General features: G+C 36.2%; 1 protein-coding gene across 3 annotated transcripts in view; it reads left to right on the forward strand.

Annotated features, from left to right (window-relative positions):
* The first annotated feature begins 1,707 nt into the window (after window positions 1-1,707).
* The window catches only part of Nct (Nicastrin), a 35,739-nt gene continuing 10,993 nt past the window's right edge, over window positions 1,708-26,453 (forward strand). For all 3 annotated transcript variants that reach the window (XM_083121127.1, XM_083121128.1, XM_083121129.1), the window contains exons 1-13: window positions 1,708-1,839; window positions 5,834-5,932; window positions 8,377-8,500; window positions 10,097-10,218; window positions 11,460-11,587; window positions 12,567-12,711; window positions 13,748-13,832; window positions 15,361-15,778; window positions 16,933-17,099; window positions 18,886-19,069; window positions 19,678-19,902; window positions 21,493-21,649; window positions 23,298-23,490. In XM_083121127.1, coding sequence (XP_082977253.1) covers window positions 1,779-1,839; window positions 5,834-5,932; window positions 8,377-8,500; window positions 10,097-10,218; window positions 11,460-11,587; window positions 12,567-12,711; window positions 13,748-13,832; window positions 15,361-15,778; window positions 16,933-17,099; window positions 18,886-19,069; window positions 19,678-19,902; window positions 21,493-21,649; window positions 23,298-23,490 — 2,108 coding nt within the window. In that variant the 5' untranslated portion in view covers window positions 1,708-1,778. The remainder of the gene's footprint in view (window positions 1,840-5,833; window positions 5,933-8,376; window positions 8,501-10,096; window positions 10,219-11,459; window positions 11,588-12,566; window positions 12,712-13,747; window positions 13,833-15,360; window positions 15,779-16,932; window positions 17,100-18,885; window positions 19,070-19,677; window positions 19,903-21,492; window positions 21,650-23,297; window positions 23,491-26,453) is intronic.

The following is a 26,453-nucleotide window of genomic DNA, read 5'->3' on the forward strand; positions in this document are numbered from 1 at the left end:
TTATGACTAAAATTTCCATCTAACTTTTAAAGCTTTTTCTTGAAGGTGTCTAAAGTTTAAAGACGAAGTATAATAATTGTGCATTTCAGTACACTCTGTATGAAACGTAAAAAAACAAAAAGAAACTTGTGCTGGATATTCACTCATCTGCTGGATTGAGTAAGCCCCCTCAAGGATATAACAATAATATAATAATAATTATTATTAGTATTATTATGGAATAAAATTGTTTTATTATTATGAAATTATTATTTTCCAAAAATGTAATTTTAAAGTTAAACAACAAAACCTTTATGACTAAAATTTCCATCTAACTTTTAAAGCTTTTTCTTGAAGGTGTCTAAAGTTTAAAGACGAAGTATAATAATTGTGCATTTCAGTACACTCTGTATGAAACGTAAAAAAAACAAAAAGAAACTTGTGCTGGATATTCACTCATCTGCTGGATTGAGTAAGCCCCCCCTCAAGGATATAACAATAATATAATAATAATTATTATTAGTATTATTATGGAATAAAATTGTTTTATTATTATGAAATTTTAATAATTATTGTACAATTATTGTTATTATTTCTATTATTCAAATTTCTGGCGACGCCCATGGGAACAATTATGAATGAACCCCCCCCCCCCGAAAATTTTTCCTGCCTACGGCCGTGGTATATATGTATATTAGCAGGTAACAATATGTTATAAGCACATTCTTACTTTCCAAAGAAGCGCATGTGGGATGGTAAAACGGATCCGGATCCGAAAATTCCTGATCAGGATCCAAAAGTACCGAATCCGGATCCGAAAGTACCTGATCCGGATCTGAAAGTCCCGGATCCGAATCCGAAAATTCTGGATCCGGATCCGAAAAATTTTAGGATCCGGATCATCCGGAACCAACCGGATTCGGATTTCGGATCCGCCAGGATCCGTATCTGGCCATCCCTAGTGTGAATCTGTCAGCCCCTGCGATGAAACGGAAAGGGAGAGCTTTTGTACAAAGGGTACTTGGTGCTGCGTGTCCCCATATGACACAAGCATAGGTGAGAAGGGAGCTGATTTCTATATTGTACATAGATGGATACCCGGGTGTGAAGAGGCAGGTTCTTCAATAGACTGTAGAGTTGGCCTACTCTTTGGGAGCCCTTGTTAGCCGTTTCCAGAATGTGTTTCTGGTGCAATAGACCTAACTTGAGGGAGGGGGGTTAGGAGTCAGTTGTCTTGTCTTTACCTAAATTTTCAGGTTTATTAACATTTACTGTTAGAGAGAATTCACACCGAAGCGGTTTCTCGATGGCGCAGTGGTACCGTCGTCGCCTTGATCAAGGGGTCCCGGGTTCGATACCCGGTGGAGGCACATGGTGGTTCGGATCCCAATTTAAACTGTAGGTCCAGTCCCGATCAGCCTTACTGTGCATAAAGTGGACTTAAAACACCAAATCAATCAATCAATCAATCACACCGAAGCGATAGGCTTTCGAACGAGACAATCAGCAGCAAGTCGCACAAGGCTGTTCTTGATTGGTGAAATCATCAAGCGACACGTGTCACCTACCGCTTGTCGTTTCGGTGTGAATTCTCCATTAAGGGTATTTTTTTAAATCCCCTGATTAAGGTTCATGTTCAAATTTGTCTGTGGTCAACAACATCCGAAGGGAGGGGGTACGGGGGTGATGATATCCCCGGTTGTCTCATTACTACAGCGCTGTATGTATACTTTGGATAGCACAAAACGAAAGAGAAGAAGAAGTAGAAGAAAAGGACCAGCACCGACTTTTATCAGAACATGGCGTTATGTGGGAAGCTCTTGTGTCTAATATGTTGTATACTCGTGATATTTAGTTTCGGTACGTAACAAAAATCATAAACACTCGTAATTAACGAAAGAGGAAAATATTATATTAAATTGTGTGTAATTCAGAGCCATCGTTTAACAAGAAAAACGATGTAGCTCCCGTGTTTGTGTGGGTGACTTGTTCATTGTGATAAGACATTGGAATTTGACAAAATTCCCAATAACTCATGTGGGGTGTGCCCCTTTGTTTATACCACAAAATTGTTACTTATTTTTTTCGTTACATGATAGTGGTCCACCGCTCCTATGGGATATTCCATTCAATATTACAGTGGCTCTTTACATAGGTCATTGTTTACCTACTTGACGAATACAAATGTATTTGAAAATAATGAATAAAGAGTGCACATATTTGGAAGTTGTTCAAATGTCATGGTCATATATAAGCTGCAAGACAAGCATTTCCAATCTTTTCAAAGTGCGGTTGCTTAATTTTGAAATGAGTTGACATTTTAATTACAAACGATCAGATTAAGTGTCATGTAGGGAAACATTGGACCACTGTTACATTATAAAGCTGTTCACTTTATTACCACTTCGATCTCGTGAAAACACTCATTTAGGTCTCACTGCAGAACATGGGCTGCTTTTTTCCTCTAAATAAACTAACAAAATTTATATCCACTGAAAGTATGTACCTTCTACTTCCATTTTCTGGTGTTACTTTTCCGATTACTATTATATTATTGCGTGTAAAAGAATGTTTTTCCTGCTGCTAAAAGCAATACATTTTCCCATTCGTTCGCGTCCATATTGTTTACACACAGTTGCTGTCATTTGTTTCGGGGTCTTCCTCTTTGCACAAGAGTTTGGCTACCTTGTGTTCCAATGTCAGACGAGGAATGCCTATGAGGTTAGGTTAGGCCTGTTAGGTTAGGTTCCATTAGCATAAATACAATGGAAAAATTATTCTTTGGGCTAAGATAACAACCAAGCTAGCCTAAAATAAAAATGCTTTTTCCCATGACGTCAGAACACAAGGTTGCTCAAGTGTTGTGCGATAAGCGAGACCCTTCGTTTAGCTGAACTCGAGTTGATTTGTCGCTCTGGATTCCACCCACACATGCACAGTTTCTTTCATTATTTCAGACGATGAATGCTTACAAGGTTAGGTTAGGCCTGTTAGGTTGGGTTCCAATAGCATAAATACAATGAAAAAATGTTTTTACTGCTACTAAAAGCAATGCATTTCTCTATTCGTTCACGTCCATATTGTTTACGCACAGTTACTTTCATTATTTCGACGAGGAATGCCTACAAGGTTAGGTTTGGCCTGTTAGGTTAGGTTTCATTAGCATAAATACAATGACAAATTATTATTCAGGCTAAGAGAACTAAACCTAGCTACCTAACAACCTAGGCATTTTTTGCTTTCACTAGATTTGTGCAGGAATGTGCGCCACCATGTCACTTTTTCCTTCCAAGAGCGCCCAACCTGAATATGTATTTCTTGTTTTTTTTTTTTCAAAGAAAAAAAATTCCACACCTTCAAACTTACTTTTCCCGATTACTAACTACAAAACGTTACCAAAAAATTATGAACCACGTTCCTCCTAAGCAGCACATATTCTGCAGTCTTACCCGGAAATCAGTTTTTGTAGCATTATCGAAGTTCGTCAATGTATTTTCTTTCATCGTGTAATCTCTTTTAGTGCGAACTCGTTTATTTTCTAGAAAAATGAATTTTTAACTATGTTTGCCTAACTTAACAGAACCTAACCTAACCTTACCATGAATGGTTTTTGGTGCTATGCGTGAAAGGTTTTTGGGGCTATCCGCTATCATTTTCGTGAGAAAAGCATAATTCCACCCTAAAGAATGTTCCGCAATGCAGAATACGTAAGTGGGAATCTTAAAAAGGACAAAATAAATTAGGGTAAGACTGCAGAATTATGCTTTTCTCACGAAAATGATTGCGGATAGCCCCAAAAACCAATAACAGATAACCACAAAAACCATTCACGGTAAGGTTAGGTTAGGTTCTGTTAAGTTAGGCAAACAAAGTTAAAAATTCATTTTTCTAGAAAAAAAAACATGAATTCGCGCTAAAAGAGATTACACGATGAAAGAAAATACATTTACGAACTTTGATAATGCTACAAAAACTGATTTCCGTAAGTAGTTTCTTCTGTAAAATTGAAGAAATCCGTTTTCACTAGATCGATATTGTATTCCTATGATACTGTACATGAAAAATGTAGCCTTTTTACAAAGATAAGTAACAAAAAAATCCTTCCCTTCCTCCATTTAACAGTTGGGCTGAAAAGTTCGTAGGCTAACATAGTAAAAAATATTTTTTTGACAAAATTCGATTTTATTATTTAATATAGTTGCCTTTGAGGGCGATACAACGATTATAGCGGTCATACAATTTTTCGATGCCATTTTTATAGTACGATTTCTCTTTAGCCTCAAAATAGGCCTCAGTTTCGGCGATGACCTCTTCATCAGTGCTAAATTTCTTTCCAGCGAGCATTCTTTTAAGGTCTGCAAACAGGAAAAAGTCACTAGGGGTCAGATCTGGAGAATATGGTGGATGGGGAAGCAATTCGTAGTCTAATTCATATAATTTTGCCATCGTTTTCATTGATTTGTGACACGGTGCATTGTCTTGATGAAACAGCACTTTTTTTCTTCTTCAAATGGGGCCGTTTTTTCGTGATTTCATCCTTTAAATGCTCCAACAACGCTATGTAATAATCGCTGTTGATGGTCTGGCCCTTTTTGAGGTAATCGATGAATATAATACCATGTGCATCCCAGAATACTGATGCCATAACCTTGCCAGCCGACTGTTGCGTCTTTCCACGATTTGGATTCAGTTCATCACGTGCAGTCCACTCGGCTGACTGTCGATTGGACTCTGGAGTGTAGTTATGGAGCCATGTTTCATCCATTGTAATATATCGACGAAAAAATTCGTGTTTATTACGGTTGAATATCGCTAAACATTTCTCCGAATCATCAAAACATTGTTGCTTTTGATCGATTGTGAGCACGCGCGGCACCCATTTTGCACACAGCTTTCGCATGTTCAAATATTCATGCACAATATGTCCAACACGTTCCTTTGATATTTTTAAAGTCTCAGCTATCTCGATCAACTTCACTTTACGATCATTTAAAATTATTTTGTGGACTTTTTTGATGTTTTCGTCGGTAACAGCCTCTTTGGGGCGTCCACTGCGTGCATCGTCTACGATGCTCATTTCGCCTCGTTTAAATGTAGCAAACCACTTCTCAACATTGATTTTCCTGGTGCAGAATCCGAATAATGTTTATCAAGCCAAGCCTTGGCTTCAGCAGTATTTTTTTCGCCAAAAAGCAATGCTTTATTAACACACGAAATTATTTTTTATCCATTTTTTCACAATAACAAAAGCTGTTTCACTCACAATGCTATATCTCACGAACTAATTATCCGGCAGCTGTGAAATTTATACACGTATCTTTTGAAGGTTAGTACTAAGTAAAAATCACATGGATTTAATTCTAGTAACGCCATCTATGAGTCAGCCTATGAACTTTTCAGCCCAACTGTTAGTTTATAACCTGTTAACAGTATTAATCTAGTTAGCATTAGTAAGGGCCTCCCCGATGGCGCAGTGGTAGCATCGTCGCCTTGTAATCAAGGGGTCCTGGGTTCGATACCCGGTGGAGGCACATAGTGGTTCAGATCCCCCTTTAAACTGTAGGTCCAGTCCTGATTAGCCTATCTGTGCATAAAGTGTTCTTAAAACACCAATTCAAACCAAGTTAGCGTTATTGTAAACCAAATATTAGATAACAATGTTAGTGGTATCAAGAAAGACTAATTTTGTAGTTCATGATAGTGTATAATCTCTTTTTAGTCAACACTTTGGTAGTTCATTTTGCCCTTTTCAATTTTAGTTTAACCTATCTGTGCATAATGTGAATGTAACAATGACTGTTGACTTGGATTATAATTATTTTTTTTTATTGATTTCCATTTTATTCTCTTACAGCATCATGTGAAAGAACAAAAGATAAAATGTATCAGGAAATTGGTGGAGCTGTTGCTTGTTTCAGGAGGTTGAATGGCACCCATCAGTTTGGATGTGCAGGTACTTTGGAACATTCCTAGCATTACAATGGATGGTTACAAAATTATTGTTGGTGACAATCAATATTTGCTTTAGTTAGAAACAAGGTGGATTGATTTAAATCATTTTAAATAAATAATTTATAGAATAATGTACATAAGGATTTTGTAGATATCACATTCACTTTTTGTGAAAGTGCATTAATCTCGTAATCATTTAATGGTGTTTGTTAGGCTCTAAGAAAGGAAACAAAATATATGTACTGATGGTGTGAAGCTCATACGAAAGGAAATTTAAACTGCAAACACACTTACATTTCTTTTGATTTTTAATTCATAGATTTTTATGGGCAAAAATAGCAAACATTTTGTGTAGAAAAATATACAAAATACTAATCATGTTAAACCGTAAATAGTGTCATTATCATTAAACTGTAATAAAAAAATTTCCAAAAATTCAGCTTCAAAGACTAAAAAATATTTGAAGTTACAATTATCAAGTACACTGATTTTCACTGGAAGAAAAGTTACTGAAATTATTATAATTTCATTAATGCACTCAACAAACATTTGCATAGCAGGTTCCAGTATCAGAAACAGAAAATTGTATATTTACATATATTTTTTTATTTGCTTTAATCATACTGTTCAAATATTTTACAGGGCTGTTTACTAGAAAAAACCTAAAAACATATATCTATGTGTATGGTGCCAAGAACCATACAAGCAATTTTAAGCATGTTTTTAAAAAGAATAAAAAAAATTGTCAAAAAGGGTTTTTTAAAAATAAAAATCATGATATTTATCAACCCTGGTTAGAAAGCAACATCATGTTTAATGAAGATTAATTAAATACATTTTTATTTTAAACTAGTCCGGGATTATAGTGGATATACATGTAAACTCACGTTTTGAAAGTTCTAATATGGTATGGGATTTGAATTTAATGGAAGTAAAATTATTACTATTATTACGTGATATACTGCATGCTGCAAAATAGATCAGGGTACCTATTCGATCTCGGCCCAACACCTCTCACTCGTTCATTTCGTCGTTTTTAATGTTCAACCTTAATTCTTTAAGGTGGGATTTTGCTTTTTTCACGAAAATAATTTCAATTTTTCACATTAAGAGTAATTATTGTTCTTCCTTCTTTTGCTTCCGTAACACACAATATGGCGGGCACAGCTTGAGTAGTGATTCTAGTGGATATACATGTAAACTCACGTTTTGAAAGTTCTAATATGGTAAGGGATTTGAATTTAATGGAAGTAAAATTATTACTATTATTACGTGATATACTGCATGCTGCAAAATAGATCAGGGTACCTATTCGATCTCGGCCCAACACCTCTCACTCGTTCATTTCGTCGTTTTTAATGTTCAACCTTAATTCTTTAAGGTGGGATTTTGCTTTTTTCACGAAAATAATTTCAATTTTTCACATTAAGAGTAATTATTGTTCTTCCTTCTTTTGCTTTCGTAACACACAATATGGCGGGCACAGCTTGAGTAGCGTCGTGGATCATCCGTGGGTATGCAGTGTTTCCAACGTTCTTAACCGAAAAATGCCCCAGAAACCATTCACGCATAGCCCCAAAAACCATTCACGGTAAGGTTAGGTTAGGCAAACATAGTTAAAATTTGGGGTCATAGTAATATCAGGAACGTATATTTCGTTTTTTCATCTTGCAAAACAACGGCGTGATTGAAACACGGGCAGGAGGTTATGTCATCAAACGTACGCAACATCCGGTTCACGTAGAAAAAGCAAATAATTGTGTGTCAGAGAGATATTTTTCTTGAAAAATACATGAATTCCCGGTCAAATAAATTCCACGATGGAAGTAAATACCTTCACGAAATTTGAAAATGCTACAGAAACTCATTTCCGTAAGTAGTTTCTTCTGTAAAAGTGAAGAAATGCGTTGAGCCGAGATCAAACAGTTACCTAGATTGGTATCTTCTCTTGATTCATTACAAATATTCAAATATACAGCGTATTCCCATTGTGCTCTGTTATTAGGAAAAATAATGGCACTGCTTGGGGCAAAAGTAGAATAGGCACTAGAACAACAGAAGGGCCAGACAATCCAAGGGAGTCCCAAGTAGAATGTTATGGCAGTAATCTGCATATCCTGTCAAGCTCCATCCAAAAAATATTTCATGTAAATGGCTGTTTTAAAACATTATTGTTAATGAGGCTTTGTATATGCCAATTATTCTCCACGTATAAGTTACACTGGCTGCAGTTGGATAGTATTTGGTTAATATATATACGTATAAAGTGGATGCTACTGACACCCTAGGCCACTTTAGGCAACACAGAAGAATGTGATTTTGTTTCTTCATTCATTGTATTAATATCTTACGATGCAAATATCAGTCCACTATTAACGTAAACAGTTGCATGGATGTAATTTTCTAGAAATGAATGTACATGTTACATTGTTTTTTTTTTTTTAGCTCATCGATCCGGTAATGTTGGAGTGATACACATTGTAAACAACCAAACCGACCTGAGGTGGTTAGTAGATCATGGTGAAGCAACGCCCTATGCTGCAGTAATCTGTCCAGATATGTTTACAAGGTGAGTTCTTCAGTTCCTTTGAGGCCTAGTGGAGTTTGTGTGCACATGTGGCAGAGGCTCATGTCCCAATTGTGTAATTCTGATATGATACTGGCACACACCTGTTTTCTCTTTTAATCATATCTTTTTCATGTACCTGTTAGAACATGTTGAACAGGTTTTTTGATTAACACATTTTTTGTACAGAACATTTCTTTCCATCCTGCTTGTCTATGCTTATGTGTGTATGTTAGGCAGGTCAGGTTCATTGTTCTTAGCATTATTACTACTTGCTTACAGTGCTACTATTTATATGTTTCAAGTAGGTTAGGTTTCATTGCCTTAGTGTTTCCACTCTTTGCAAGTATACAATACAGCTGACTGTTCACGAGAAGATCCCTGACAGAAGTGAAGTGACTCCACTATTACAATTGGGGGAGTACAACTTGAGTCAAAAACACATGCTGGCGATATAATAACAGGTGCAAGTCGTTGCTGTATACTTTCTTTGAGCTTCTTTGAAATACAGGAGACCTAACTAACTCTCTAGCCTTCTTAATCTCGAAGGGTTATGGCTGCAGCAAAACAAGGTTTCCATCTGTCCCTATCCTGGGCAAGATCAATCCAATCTTTTCCATCCTTATCGATTTCCTGTAGATTCATCTGAACGTTATCACTCCATCTTCATCTTGGCCTTCCTATAGGTCTCTTACCATCGGGTTTCCCCAACAAGAATCCTGTAAACTCTTCTTTCCTCTTCCATTCGTGCCATATAGCCTGCACATTTAAGTCTTCTTGATTTAATTATTCTAATAATAATTCAGGATAAGCATTACAAAAATATTCTGTACACTGAAGAAAGCAACAACTTGTTTCTGCAGACATACACTTCGTGTAACTGACACAAACCAACTCCCGCACACTTGTATAGGGACATTGACTGCAGCAGAAGGCTTCCTGCTATCCCTAAAATCTGTAAATAGACCGGCTTTTCCCTTTACTCCCTGCATCTTGTCTCCTCTTGTTTTGGGATCTCGTTGGCTGACTGTTGTACTTGTATAGAATGATTTCCAAGCATAACACACACAGATATATTTCAATATTCGACATGCAGAATTCAAATAATTCTGTCATTTCTCTGTTAACGTAAAATAAAATAATAATAATGATGAAAAAATCTGCTTTGTTGATGTTTTGTTTCAGTTCTTGTTCTTGAACCTTGTTTGATTGATTGATTGATTTGATTGGATTTATTTTACTATACTTTTTGTGCCCCTTTTTGTAGCTAATTTGCAAAGATGGGGATGAGTGATGACATGATGAAATTGATCAATCGACACTCACAAACATCCATGCCCAGGCCGGAATTTGAACCTGGTACCCCTGGTGTCGTAGGGCTATGTGCTAACCACTCCACCACGGGGACTGGCTCTTGAACCTTGTAGTAGATAAAACAAGGGTTATGAACTTAGTAATGCCTCTCATTGTACATGTGGTCTAATTTATGCATGATTTGTGCATAGGCTGATCTCAACATCAGATTCTTTTAGATTAGATGCAGTTAAGTATTTTTGAGATTCTTGAAGACCGTCTCTAATGTTCTTGTTAATTTTACAGAAATGTGATGATGCAGTTGAAGCATTCTGGGAAGGTGAATGGAGTAATTTTGTTAGGCACCTGTGCACAGGAAGATCCCATCCATTTCACTCATGAAGATACTTGCCCTAATAGATACTCAGGTAAAGTTATTCCATGGAGTTTGCCATTTTATTATGTGTAGTGTGTTCCAGCTGGTGATGTTTTTGTATTTTTGTTATTTAACATTGCTTTACTGCTAGTTTTGGCTAATTGTGATGATGCGGTTGAGTGCTGATTCAATGAAATTGATGGAAGTACTTGGATGTGCATACTTCAGTTGCAAGTCTAAAAGTCGACTCTTAACATGCTGGGCCACAAAGTGATAGAGCTGTCAGCTACAAGTAATTATATTACAATTATTCAGGGTTTAAAAGCAGTGTTTGAAATGTATTTTAAACATTTAAACTAAGATTGGCTACAAAATTCAGATAACTGATATTCGGATTTCATATTATTCGATATCCATTTCAGATGCAATAGATAATCCAAATATCTAGATAAAGAACAGATTTGATGAAGAATTTAAAGAAAATCCGTACAGTGAAATACAAAAATAAAGTATAAAAGAATATGTGGATAGCCCGTGAAACAGATAAACGATAAAACTCTGAATAAAGCACACATGCGGATATCTGGACATTTTGGACAATGTGAATATTTCCGGTAATCCAAATATTACATATCGGGATAATCTAGACAATATCCGAATGGCTTAGCCACTGGGGTGGGGGGAAGGGGTGCACCTTGGCCAACCAGGACATACTCTAACCCTCTGAAACCTGCCTGGAAGTTTAAAATAACATAAATAGGCATTTTAGAGCTATTTGTGCTGGGGTGTGAGGGTGACTTTTGTAGGAGGCTGTGTTTTGTCCTCATATTGAGTCCCCGTTTACAGCCTCAGCTTTTAACCTAGCTAAGGAGACATTAGTTCTCCGAGACACGTGTTGATTTTGTTTGTAATAAGGGCCTTGACCCCATATAATGTGGCAAGTACTGATGCAACTAAAATTTTCATTTCAATTAATTTTATGATACATACAGAAACAACACTCCTCTTCATTTGATGATCAAGGGATCTATTGTCAACTCTACTTAGGTTTTCTTGACATGTCTTTTAAAGGTTTTCTTTATTTGTTTTTGCAATCCTGCTGTTGTTACTCCTGCGCCCACCACCATTCTTCTTCAGCATTTAATTATTTTGTTATCGATAAAGATTAGTTTTCATACTACTGTGAGGATAATAAAGTTTATTTTGTCCAAAATACTATTGCAGAAGGGAAGTTTTAATGATTTTACTATATTTAGAAGTCATTTTTTACTTTTTTTTCATTCTTTTTCTCAGGTCTTGAGAAAGAACAGTGCACGGATGAGAATCCCTGGAACCCCGAGGGCACAAAGATGATGCTTGATGATTGGGGCTTCCCAATTTTTCATGTGGGAGACGAAAGCAATGCAACTTTTATTAAAGATGTAAGTTGGTATAGTTTTTCTTCCTCTGTATCATAATTTCTTGGAATGCATATTGACCTGGCTTCAGTTGTCTTGTAGCTAGGCATAAAAACATTTCATTTTATTTCTCCCCTTCAAAATTGTGTTATTGTGTACTCAATCTGATATTGGCAATGAGTCGTGGCTTCCATCCCCAACTTTAGCTCTTAAAATTTTGGTGTTGGTATAGTGTGCTGAGGCCACTTTACTGATTCCTCTGATGCCAATGCTTAAAACTTGAAAGAATTAAAAGTTGTGCAAAATGTTTATTAATATTTGTGAGTGAGTACTTGGCTTCAATTATAAGCATCAATTGAGCACAGTTTTGCTTCAAAATATTATTTCAGAATAGTAAAATGCAAGTACAAAATACAGTTTTTCAACAATATTGCTGCAGAATAAATGGAAACTTTGAATTTTTCATAATTCCAGGATAATTAGTCTGAGAGTATCATGTGGCATTTATGTGCACCCCGTGAAATACCAAAATGCTGGATAGGTTTCTTCTTTTCCCATTCATGTCACAGAAATTGCACTTATTAAGTGAAAGTGTGTTCTCTTAATTTTCGGAGTTACTTGAGAATGGTATAATTTTTGTCAATGTATAAAGAATAATTACAGCCTAAAACTCCAAAAATATACCGTAACTTAAAATATGTTTCAGTGATAACTCTGTACAATAAAGTGAAAGCTTTCATACAATTTGTTTTAAAACTGATGAACTACCCAGTGAATCCTACAATAGCACATGTGCATGAAACAATCGACACACATGCCACTTGGTGTGTCTGTCTTAATGGACCCTTTGCACAGAACATTTTTCTCATAAATCTCCATTTTTCAGTTGCGTGAATGAATTCTCACTACATTTATGCCACTTGCACTCAACTGGGACAATGGGTTCTTTTGTGGTTTTGGTTATAACCTGCAATTATACCCTCAAGTTTTTATTCATTTTCAGTGTTTTGAGAAGTACAACTCGCACGAGAGGGACAAGCAAATGACAAGGTCATTATGTGCTGTGGAACTACAAGCCACAATGTATGCAGCTGTAGATACAGTCACGTGTATTCGCAGGAGTAACATCATAACAAATTTTAATCCAGGTATGTATTGCACAATAAAAGTGCTAAATGAACTACTTGCATCCATCTGCATTGCTTCCTATTAATTTTTCCTTCAAGGCGTAAGGAGAGTCCGTATTGTTTGTCCTTGAAATATTTTATTGAAAACGTTCTAGTCTTCGTTAACATGTGTTTCTTTCATTGCATGATTTGCACATTAAAGCAAAATTCACCTTTCTTCTCCCCAAAATGTATTTTTCTTCTGTACGGCATGTTACAAAAGTCTCACAACCCTAAGTTTGTTCATTTATAATTATGGCTGCACCAATAGCCGACTGGCATATGTACTTTCATATCGCAATCACGTACGAAAGAAATTGTAACAACCAGAAATGTATACTCCTGTGTTGTAGCTTGGTTACGTACAAATCAGCTGCAAATCAACTGCATTTTATGAAAATGAGTATGTATAATACAGAATTACATATAATAAATGCATTAAAAATAAATGAGGTTTAATTAACATGTTTTTAAATTACCGGTATTCCTTGCCGGGACTTACAGTAATTACGTATAAAGCAGTCTGAACTGTATTTTCGTGTACATTGTGGAGAAAGTTTTAATGCCTTTATGTGACAGTATTGGAAAATTCAAAGGCTCTGGTCAGTGTAGGTAGTATTATGTATACAAATATTTGTAAACAAATAAGTTGCTGTGTCACATCAATATATTAAAAATGAGATAAAATCAAAACATGTAGCTCCATCTTCAGGGATAGGAGAGAAGACAAATGAGTCGTGAATGGGTTAAAACATGGTTCAAATAGTTAATAGGGATGAAAATGTATAAAAACGTAATACTCTGATCATATCACTGAAGCATAGGACCAAGGTTGATCCAAAAATTTGGAGGACAAGGTTTGTGTTTTTAATACAAACATGATAAAATATAGTGGGGTAAGTGAAAAATTTCATGCAACCATTCTGGTATGTATATGCATTCCGGAACTGTTCAGATTGCTTACGTTTTTTATATTTGCTTATGATTTTATGATATTCTTGAGGTATTCTTTTTTCAGTCAAGGTGTGTGATCCACTCGGAGACAGGAATGTATGGATGACCCTCGACCCAAGGAACAAATCTGATGGCATTGAAGCAGACAGGTATGAAACATGAATATATCAATGCCCATACAGCCCAGTGTACAACTTCCACCCTTCAGAAGGATTAACACTGAGAGCCATTTGAAACAAAGGTTTGCTCAGTAACTTAGTGTAACAATGGCATGGTAGGCCAGGGATTCAGGTTCATGTCCTGGTAGAATCTACATTTTTCACTTAAATTTCTACATCATTAACATATGTAACCAGGTAGTTAAAACCAATAAATACAAGGGTGACTGGGACGACTTTTATCTCTAGGGAATAATTGGAATCTTCTACAAGCTCGAAACTAGGCCAGTTTTTGAAAGGATTCCCCCTGAATTTCCAGGCCATTATTGTGTCAGTTTCTTGAAGCTTTTGGCATAGAAGGGAAGTTGACTACTGTTGTAGTCACTGCAGGTCATCTTTTGTCAGTGCTTCATCTTTCTTCAATTTATTTCCTCTCATATGCTCTTTAAGGAGCTGAAGCAAATATAATAATCACAGAAGGCTAGGTCCAGAGTATAAGGACATGAAACAAAACCTTCCAGTGTATTTTGGCGAGAGTTGTAGCTGTCAAATTAGCTGTGTGCCAACGTGCAATACTCACAAAGGATGAACGTACATTCTCTGGGAGTTTTGTCTTTGTGCAGCTATTCACCATTTTTGGTGCACAAATATTCTGGTCATTGTTGAACGACCCGTGTATTACCTTAGGAAAAGGAACTATGTAATTAAACCTTTATTTTAACCCTTAAAGTATAGCTTGTTCCATAATGTAACCGCAGGTATTTTCGTTAACTGCAGCTTGTTCCATAATGAATCAAGGAGCTTTTACTCGAAGTACGTGACTTTTGTGACATACTGTGACTAGGATAATGGTGGGAAATACATGTTTTGAGTTCTGCACAAGCCTTGAAGTATGTAATTAGCAATTAGTAAAGTATAATTTCATTCTTGATATATTTGGAAAGGCAAGGAGGGGTGTTGTCCTGATGTGCAATTTTTCTTTTTGTCTTTTTTTCATTGATTTTGACATCGCACTTTACTCAATTCTTTCACACTTTTAATTTTATCAATGGAAAGCAATAAGTGTGCAATTTTTACCATGGTAATGGAAAACTTACCGGGCAATATGCAGGTACTGTTTTGTACCTTTATGTAGTGGCATTGCCTGCATGGAGGTCCGATGAATTTTAAACTTCGTGAAAAAAGATTTTTCTTCTTATAGCCCAATGTGTACTGAAGAATATGAGGCATAATTTGAAACTCTTGCATTCTTAGTTCCAGGTGTATGAAAAATCATTTAAAAGCATGCGGAAGTTTAAGTTTCCCGTTGAAAACACATCCGTAGTTTGTGGGTTCACCAGCAAACATACTCACTTGTTTAAGGGTTAAGAAAGCAAGTTAAACAAATAACAATAAAATGGCAAAATTTAGCACTGAGTTAGACATTTTTTTTAGAGATACTGTATGGGAAAGTTTAACTTGATTTAAGGCTAAAAAAGTAATGAAGTGTTAGAAAAAAAAACTACTTTGTTACTTTCAGATCTATAATAGTTGTTGCCACAAGATTGGACACAACCACAATGTTCGATGACCTGGTGCCTGGAGCGAATTCCCCAGTGACGGGATTGGTCACCTTGATGGCTGCCGCCAACTTGCTGTCGAAAATGTCAAAGATGAACCCAGAGAAAAATGAGCAGATGGATCTGAAGAACGTGATGTTTCTCATCATCAATGGAGAATCCTACGATTACATTGGTTCCAGCCGCATTGTTTACGACATGGAGAAGGGACAGTTCCCAGCAAAGAACGACTCGCAAGTGCCTCAGCAGGTTCCCCCAATGAATTTGAGCAATGTAGGATTGTTCATTGAGCTAAACCAGGTGTCCTTCCTGAATGAACAGCAATTGGTATTTCACACCCCTAAACAATCATTCAATAAAGTGCTGTCACATAACAAGGTAAGTTATTTTCACTCCTTATGCATATTAACATCCGCATTTGTGTTACCATTTTAGTTTGCAGAAATGTATTATTGTGAAGTAAAGTAGTCTGTCACTTTAGTGTGTTACCTTACCGTGAAGCAGAACAGCCCGAAGGTTTCACAGAAGTGAATATAGCACTCAACACAACATTCCACAACAGCAACTATGATTTTACATAGTTAGGTTTGGGACCGATAGTTATTTGAGTTTTCATACAAGCAGTACTACTCCAAAATGGCAGGTTTTTACTTATATGGACCATACTTTCGGATCAAATATCTGTTATTTGTGTTTCCCGTGTGCTGGAACCAATTTTATATTACGTAAAATATCGAAATCTGTTAATTAAAAAAAAATCAACATAATTCTTGAGGGGGTTACAGTGGGTCAACAGCACCCTTGTTGATGAACAATTGATAAGCTATGGATTGTGTATACGAATCTATGTATGTGTGAAATTTTGTCCATGTTTGGTACATTTTATTTCAGTTTGGATCACTGACTGTCCCTGTTATTCTTGTTTCAATTCCTTTCTTTGAATTTTTTTAAAAAAATTGATTATCGAAGTTGGTAGGTTTGTTATTCGTCTGTGCTGAGCGTTGGATTATTGTGGAGAATCTTGTAAGATTCCCAGATGCTCGGAGAATCTGTTGTCATTTCCGTAACATCTTATTTCTGTTGATGGCATTTTTTTTGTGCACTAATTGAAACTAAAAAATATTTATCCTTGAATTTTTAATCCTGTTAATGCACATTTGACAGCCAAGACACAAGGAAGCTCCCACCCCTTTTTTTGTGGGGGAAAGTTGAAAAAATATATCGATCACTTAATTCAGTAAATAAATTAGTCCTTTCACGATTTATTTAAAATGACCAAGAAAAAGTGCATCAATCAAACGCTTAATCTTATAATAGTGAAAGTCATGTGTGGCTATAATAGTGCGAACTTCAAAAATACACTGAAATCCCAATTTTATGTTCCTTGATTTTACATATTGCCTCATTAAAAATTCAAACTTTGTGGTCCGTATTTTTGTTGTTGCCTCTTCTGTACAACCCTTTGTTGTGTTCATGCCTGAGAAATCAATGCAATGACTGTTCTTGAAGCAACGTAACCTTCTCTCTTTTAGCTGTGGGACTTCATGGAGGAAATGAGGACTAGAAGCCAAGAAATGGGAATAAAATTCACAAACGTCAGCCAGAGTTTGCCTCCATCATCACTTCACAGCTTCTTGAAAAGTGATAAGAATATCCCCGGAGTTGTGATAACAGACCATGAGAAAGCATACGTCAACAAGTAATTGTTCCATTATTATTATATTTTTAATAATTGCATATCAAAATAGGTAGATGTAGATGTAATTTATTTCGACAGTAGTATTTTATATTCTAATGAATATATATATTTTTAAAACTTTAAATATGTAGTGTTCCGTAGAGCAAAACTTTTCATGTACGCTGTGACACGTTTATTAACCTTTATCACACGGATGGAATGTATTGTAGAGTTGTATAATAATATATATACCTATCATGTGTATTTTCGTTGAGGACAGATGGGATATACTAGTACCAAGTGGCATCAATTAACATGCCATTTCTTGAAAGCTACACATGATAATTCAGTTCTGTCTTGTAGGTTCATTAGTATACATACGAAGGTATTAAATACTCGGATTACAAAACAATATATCCATTGTTATTATTAATAACAAGTGGAGATTGAAAAAGCCCTTTGTTTCTCACTTGGTATTATGTGATAGATGTTATAAAAAGGGCTACAACTCAACCGCTACTTTTTTTCTGAAAATTTTTAATTTTACATGTAATAATAGGCAAAAAGCAACAATTTAACAAAGTGTAACAATTATGGGTCCAAGGAATACATTGGGAGCAAAGAACCAGAGTTCTAAATTTTCCCAGACTACATGGCAGCAATAAACATGCCATTTCTTAAAACCTACACATGATATTTTGGTTCTGCCTTTTTTTGTTCATTAGTATACATTTGAAGCAATGCCATACTCGAATTAGAAAACAATATAATCTTTAAATATGAAGAAACTTGTACTCGCTCCATATTTGTATACTTCTGTGTCTCTTTTTCTCCAATTATGAATATAACCTTTGTTACTATTGAAATTATGGATTTTTTCAAAGTTCTTTAGCCACGTTCCCCCCAAGAATGTATATTGAAGGTTCACAGGACATTTGTTAAATGTTTTGCATGATGTAATATTTTTCAACCAAGGGTTTAGATAAATCATAGCTTACAACTCATACCAACATTTTTCAGGAAGATTAATGTTCAAGCACGTACCTTCATTTTCTCGACCTTTCACCACATCATGTGGTTATTTTTGAAGGGTGAACGAGGTTTAGATTAAAATATGATAAACGGTTTCAAAAGGTTGAAGGTTCGATTGTCAAAAGGTTTTTAATAAGTTAAAAGGTGCATTGTTAAAATATTTTAGAAGATTAAAAATTTTGAACAATCTGTGTGTTAGAAAATATTTTAAATTTTAACTTTAAAAATGGTTTTTAAAATGTTAAAAAGCTGTATTGAAAGAAGGTTAAACTTTTTAGGAATTTACCTTTCATCATGTTTTAACCTCAATCTCATCCACCCTCCTGAAGAAAACACATGGCTTGGTGAATGCTTGAAGACCGTTGTGTTTTTAAGGGTTTACTTTAAATCTTCTTACCGCTCTATTTTTATAATTTAAGTGCACTAGGTTTATTTAACATTAACTTCAGATGGTCACATCGATAAAAAGAGGCAAAGAACAACCCACTTGTAATTCAATACATTCTACCAGTAACTTTATAAACATTTACCTGATGAATGATGCAAACAGAAGTTTGTGAAACATCCCCATTTGTGATATCAGGGTATGTGCATTTATAATGTTAATAGTCAGTAATATGATGTCGCCAATGGTATAATGATCCCCTTATAATCAAAAGGTCTTGGGTTTGATGCTTGGCACATGTATTTTCAAGCAATATACATTTCATTTTAAATCTGAATTTTTGTTTGGTTTTCATGTGAATGACTCTCAAAAACATATATTTTTTTCCAGGTATTATCACAGCATATATGATAATGGAAAACAACTGAATTATTCATATTTCAATGGGACTGATGATAAAGTAGATGATTCAATACAGCTTTTCATTGCAAATTTGTCAACTGCTCTAGCAAGGACATTGTACAAGTTAATAACCAATGAGAACCCAGAGAATTTAACTGCAAATGCCACATTGGTATGTACATGGACCTTTTCCTTAGTTCTATACTGGCTTGCCATTTTTTTAATGATATCCGGATTTCAGAAATTTAAATACAACTTAGCTATAACTTAATATATTATTAACACTCACGAATTATCAGTAGTTTTCTGAAAGCTACCTGGAAATTATTCACGTCTTGTAAGATGTGCAAGGAAGTGAAAAGATACTAATACCAATTTGTTGAAATTTCACCTTGAAAACCTGAAATTATATTTGAGTTTATCTAGATCATAGAGTAGCCACCTTGAGTTAACACTATCAGAAAAATGGTTCAATATTAAGTTTGCTTAATGTGAGGAATAAATTATGTGTAAAGATGCTACAAAAGTGCACTTACAGATGGTTAAATTTCATATATTTTTTTTTTCAATGTTTTGGAAACATTTCTGGCCTCATACCTACAGAAAAAAAAAGTTCTTACAAGCAAAAGAAAGAAAGTCTGATCCTGCTGGCATCCCAGAAATCAGACTTACCGCAGAATCATTAAGGTAATACTTTACTTTGAAAATGAAGGAAAATTTTGCTTATTGAAGAAAGCTACACCAATTTCACTGTAATCACATGTTTTTGTTTTTTTTTAGGTTGATGAACTTATGTACTGCTACATTGTGACACCAAACTGTAGCCTGTTCAGAGCGGCCAGCTACAAACAGAAGTTACAGAGCAAGCCGTTATCCCTGTACGTTGGAGTGACTGTTTCCCCAAACCTTGTGACATCACTGACTGGTCAGGTTTTGGCCCTTCTTACCGGCAATCTGAAGAAAAACATCACAGAAGAAGACTGCCACAGCGATGCAAATCAGCAGGTAGGTTGACCAATTGTTTAAGGTTGGGAAATTTAATTCACAGGCGATGCTTGGATGCAGTAGAATACTCCTTGTACTGTTGTGTTGTGCCCAAAGGAGAATAATTTATCTTCAAACGTCAAGGTATTGTTTATTGAAATTGACCTTGCAAAAATTATTTACACGTTATTTTTGTTAAATTTACTACATTGTTGTAACCGCAATATTAATTGGACTTAGAATAAATGCATGATGACGGGAGTGTGTGTTCTCCCAAAATGTCACATTCAAAATTGTGGTTACGTGCTTGTAAGAATCATAAGCTACAAGATAAATGAATGAAACATATAGATGTGTAAATAACATAAGTGTTATTGTAAAACAAGTTTTTAAATTTGCACTTTTTTTTTTTATTATTTGCAATTTATGTGTCATTGTCACAGGTAAGGCAATAGGTCATTCAGGTTCTTCCCGATATGTTTGCTACTTTATATCTGTTCGTTACACTGCCAATATTCTTACATTTTATATTTATATTATGTTGGTATTGGTAATAAATAATACACACCTGTGCATTCATATATCCCTATAATATTCTGGGGTTGATCCTCATTTTAGACACAAATTAGGTGTGAGTATCAGAAAGATCCACTAATTCCAACCTGTACTTTATCAGTGTTTGAATATCTAAAGCCCACTTTTGACGAAAGCATTTTCCTTCACATTTGTGCCATGACCAAAATGCTACCGTGTAAAGTGAAAAATCTTATGGCTTTTCAGATGCCATAGCATTTCTCAAGGATAGAACTTGCCCTATTTCCATAGCATAACCAATCAGAAGCAACCTCTTGGTCACAACTGAAGATGTAATGGCGGCCGCGTGAGATGTAAACAGTGTATCACTTCACACTTTTAAAAACCGAGAACTATTGAACCGAGAGGAATGATGTTTCGTATAAAACAATGGAGCTGCTTAAATACATACTTTACAACGTTTACTGTACACGTATGGAAGAATATTCTAGTTGTTTCAATTGTGAACACCGTGCACTCAGCATAGATGGTGTAACTCAACGTGCCTTTCATGCTGTATATGTTATACATTGTAATGGCAAAAGCTAACCGAAATATTCCATGAAATGCTTTCTTGTAAGGTACTATTTGCTGATATTTTTGGAAGCATTTACATAGCATTTATGATAGCGAAAATGTTAGAGGAAATGCTTGATATGGACTAATTTTAATGGAATACTTCTGTGTTTTATTTATAAAATGTATAAATACCCTGAACTACTTTATGTTGTAATGTTTAGGTTTTCATGGGAATTGGAAAGAGAATAGGTCCGAACACAAATATTTAAATGTGAAGTCTTCGATATAAATTATTGCCCAGTCCAGATTAGCCATTCTGTGTGTAAATTGAAACTCGATCAATCTTTAATAAAGAGGTTTTCTCGGGATATCAACCAGGTGATTTTCGGATAGGTTTCCAAGCTTGCGAGAGATAACGTCACTCTTTCAATCAATCCTTGTCCACCTGGAAGGTTTGAGTTGAGAATTATTATTTCAAAATATTATGACCGTGTTATAACATAGTCGTTACTCTTACAGATTCTCCAATACATATGGGTAAAGGGCTGTGAGCCAGGGGAAGACAAGGGTGAACAGTGGTTGAAAGATTGTCAGCATGAAGAAAATGCAACTGGAATTTGTGTGGAGACTACAATGAACTACTCAGCTGCTATTAGTCCTGCATTTGTTATTGACGGTAAGTTGATTTTTCATATTTTTTCTGCTACATTTGAATGCAATAATATCAGAGTATGTATGACTTGCGATCAAAAAGTATCAATACTATTCAAATCCTCTAATTTAAATGATATGAACGCTACTGTTTATGGAAGTCCTCTCCTACCATAACAAGAACAAGGTACTGGTTGCCAGTTGACATGAAGGAACTGGGAGCCAGATCTGCCCTGCATCCCATTTCAGTTAAGTTCAGAATGTTGATGTAAAAGGAAATACATCTTTAAAGTGCAGAGAAACAAAACGAAACAGAAAAGTCCTACTTAAACTTGCAGTCATCCCTGAATGTTTTAAAAACAATTTTAATCCTTGAACAGCACATTGTTTCATTAACTTCTCATTTTCATCATTAGACTCCAGTGGGCCTTCCCGATGGCGCAATGGAAGCATCGTCACCTTGTAATCAAGGGGTCCCAGGTTCAATACCCGGTGGAGGCACATAATGGTTCGGATCCCACTTTAAACTATAGGTCCAGTGCCGATTAGCCTTACTGTGCATAAAGTGGACGTAAAACACCAAATCAATCAATCAATTAGGACTCCAGTGGAATTGAATGAAGAACGAAGTATTTGTTTTGTCACCAACATCTTGAAACTGATTTAGCAAGTTATGTAATCCACAATACATTCAAGTTTGCAAAATATTACCCACTTTAAAACAATCAATGTGGTTATTACCTGGGTGAAGTTTCATGTTTCCACGTTGCACAATTGGATAGTTTTTTGTGATTATTTTTGAAGGCTCAGTGCCTTCATTCAGTAAGGGCACAGCATTTGGAGCGGAGATGGTAGCACGTCACTTCTTTGTTAGTTGTTAGTTAATCGGGCAAAACCTATACAATTGTGCAACGCGGAAGCATGAAACTTCATGCAGAGGTCAATCCATATGCAGTCATACAACATGGTTGCTTGACCATTTTTAAAAAAGCTTATTTTTTGTGTGGTGTGAACCTCATATGTTGACAGTTCAGAACCACTGTTATTTTATTTTTACTATGACCGATTTGAAGATGGCGGGCATCTTTTTATCATAGCGCACATCATTTTCTCCGTTCATAAGCATCTGCGGCAACTTTTTTATCTCAGCTCTGGTAAGTCCTACAAAAATGAGACAAATTCTGCGGTGGCTGTCGGTAACACATCTAGCTACCATGCTAAAGGTCCCGGGTTCGATCCCCGGCCGGTTCAAATCCGGGAACTTTTCTAACGATGGAAGCGGCTCCGGTGCCCACCCAGCGTCGAATAACATGGGTACCTGGGGGAAACCCTGGGGGGTAAAGGCGGTCAGGGGCGTGATGCTGATCACATCACCCCCACTCATGACCGGATCAAGAAAGTGTGGGGCATTACCCCCACACCCCCTATACGCCTTCACGGCGTGGTGCTATGCACAGGGGAGCACTTTACCTTTTTTTTTCACCTTCTAATTTTTTACCCTATCAGACATGTTTATAAGTAACCTACCAGTACAAGAAGGAAATAAGTTGAATGTCAGTGTCCATAAAAATAATGTAAACAATTGAAGTATTTTGTGATGTTGGATTTTTCTGTAAAAGAGAAACTATTTTGAAATTGTTAACGTTGTATGCATTTTCTCTCTCTCTCATCAGGTTATAACTTGAAATCAGGGAATTACTCTTCGTGGGCGGAGTCTATATGGAGTGCCATATCAGTTAGAATTTTCCTGAAGCCATCCAGAAGTCATGAAATAATGACATTTTCTGTTGGACTTGTTGTTTTAATTCTGTCTTTCGTTGTAGTTTATTTTACAAATTCTAGAACTGATCTCCTATTTAGTAATACGTAAGTACAATATTTCTCCTTTTTAAGTGCATTTTTGTACATGCTAAAATTCTATTTGTTACTTATTGCGAATTACAGGTATTATGCCCGCCTCTGTCATGAGCATACATTGTTTATACAAATGGCAGTCTCTGTATGTATGCACAAATTTGCAGGTTACTTGTTGGAACTCCATATACTGGGTTACCTCAAACTCGACATATTTCTTTGAAGGCATGATAGTACAGCGAATTTGCAACAAATTTAACCCAAAAGTGCCTTATACCAAGGGGGTCCATTTTCGGGATACAGTGAAATCTGAGTTATACGTTTTATGGGGGACAGAAGGGTAAAAACGTATAACTGAGAAAAACGTATTATTGAAATATAATTGAAATGGTAAATTTAAGTACACAAAGGAAGAAAAGGAGTACTACATATACACCAAAGTTTGCTGTATTGCACTAATCTGTTCTAAATTGTTATTGTAAATTCACAAATTCACGAGAAATAGACATTGAAGGCACTGGGGGGGGGGGGTGAAAGGGGTACAAGCAAGGTTTACCTGCTTGATCCATTCAGCCAATTCCCTGCAAAAAACTATGCTGAACATTAGGACGTTTATCTCGATCTTATGTTTGCTGTAACTCTCGTTTCCCCACTTTATACGTTTTACAAACCCCGCCGATGACAACATTTGCCAGAAGCCTGCCCCATATGCCAGTCGATCTCTCCCCCCCCCCCCCCCCCTTCCTTGCTTTTGTAGCAAACTATTCATTCACCATTCACCATGCGACCTTGAACTCCTGCCTTCCGATCGGGGAAGAAGCAAACTATTGCTAAAACGATAGTCATTAAATGCTGCTTTCTCTAGCGTTTTAACACATTCTAAAAGCGTGACTCTGGTGTCTGTTGTGCCCCCCCCCCCAAAAAAAAAACGTATGTGGACAATTGAGAACATGGCTCAATCACTATTCCCATTTCTTTATCTACGTAATTGTTCCTAGTAGAATGGGGAAGGAGAGAGGGAGTGGGGTGAGAGGGGCTTGCTTGGAAAACTTTCTTTTATTGTTTGCTGGGAGAAAAGTAAGAATAATTTGCCAATCCCGGTTATCCGATATTGGTTTAGGAACAGGTGAAAAAAGTCGCTAATCTCCTCTCACAAGAGATAATTAATCTGCAACTGCTTGCAGGGCCAGTGGCGTGCCCAGGATTTTTAAATGAGAGGGATTTAAGAATACTTTTTTTTTTTTTTAGTAGTCAGCCCTAATTATACCATCTTTTCCTGCGTACAACGTTCTTTTTTTAGGAATTCTGGGCCAAGGGGGGGGGTATGATTCCTGCCAAATCCCCCCTTTCCCTTGGGCACACCACTGTGCAGGGGTATTCACGAAGCAGCCTTCTTTTTAATGCAGCTGTCTGCATACAAAACATTGCTCCAGTGTCCCTTACAATACAATAATCCTTCCCTCTTTCTGTAGCTTGATTCAGGAATAAGCAAGCTGCTGGCAAAAAAACCCAAAAAAAACAACATGAATGCGGTAGTCCAGCTTTTCTTGGTCTTCAACAAGTGCTTTATCTTTGAAACGTGCAGAACATTCTATTCCGTCACCTGTGCATTGTCTGGAGGGAGGCTGCTACAGGTACCAGTGTTATGTCTAGCTCTTCCAAAGCAGTCCCTTGCCTAAATCGCTTCCGACAGCAATGACTCATCCAACATAGAGGATGCAAAACCGTAACTCTTATCTGGCAGATAACACAAGATTAATCCTTTTGAACACTCGAGTCAGTGGCATGTCTAAAGTGAGAATCATAGAACTTCAGACCTTCTGTAAACAAAAGCACGTGTACCCTAACAGTGTTGCAAACTTATGAAAGAAAAAATAATCCACATAGCCTACAAGGTGTAAAAACATTCCATTTGTCAACAGATGCGGAATATGCAGTGTATCACTGAGTGATGACCTGTTGAAAGTTATTGAATGTATGTTTAAAAAATGTACATCTTGCCTGGTGGCCGACTTTCAGACTCATCACCGAAGTTCCCTGGCTCACCCCGTCATGGGTGTTATTTGTGAGTATCCCTTCATCAATTTCATCTGACGATCACTCATTCTCATCGTCGGGATTAGCCAAAAGTGGAAGAAAAGCAACGCTAAATAAAAAAAATGAAATACATCTTATCCCCCAGGAGTAAGACGGTTCCGTACCAAAGGATTAATTTTCTCTCATATTTTACTAAAAAAACCTTGCTAGAAGAATGTGACACATGAGATAAATTACGTTTTTAAACCGGGGTTTCTTCATTAAATTTATTTGATGTTGGAAAGTGTTATGATTTATTATTATAGATAATGAAAGTAAGCTAATACATATGATTTGATTGACTAAATTAATAATTATGCAGCAAAGACACCAAGGGAAACTAAATTGGCAACTTAGAGATGCATAAAATTGGGGAAAGAAGACTGTAGAATACAGAAATATTTTGAGGCAGTCACATTTTATTGTACGCTACATATAAAATAAAATGCATATGGGGGGGGGGGATGAATTTTTAAATATTGTCACATTTTTCTTCTCTCTTGTTGTGAGGTGTTCATTTTAAATCAACCTCCCTCACCCTACGGCCTGCCCTCCTTCACCTGCAAAAGTATTCCGGAGTGTGAGGATGTCACCATCCAGATGGTGAACACCTCTGTATTATAGATCGACTCCCGCATCCCACCCCCCTCCCCATCCCCGGAGGATCGTCACTGACAATGTGAAAATATACTATCATATGCCGACAATCGACATACCACTTCCGTTTCTGTACTTAGTGAGAAGTATTGTGGTTGGCAACAGCCTAATAATGGATTTCTTCCGCATCATGTAGTCCGTTCTATGAAAGTACACTAATGGAAGAAAAACGTGTAAATTACATTGCATTATACATTTTAAAATATATTTTCATTAAAGGTTTCTGTTTATAATAATAATAC

Source organism: Lepisma saccharinum, chromosome 4 (assembly GCF_977018435.1).
Source record: "Lepisma saccharinum chromosome 4, izLepSacc3.1, whole genome shotgun sequence".
In the NCBI taxonomy this organism is placed as follows: Eukaryota; Metazoa; Arthropoda; class Insecta; order Zygentoma; family Lepismatidae; genus Lepisma; species Lepisma saccharinum.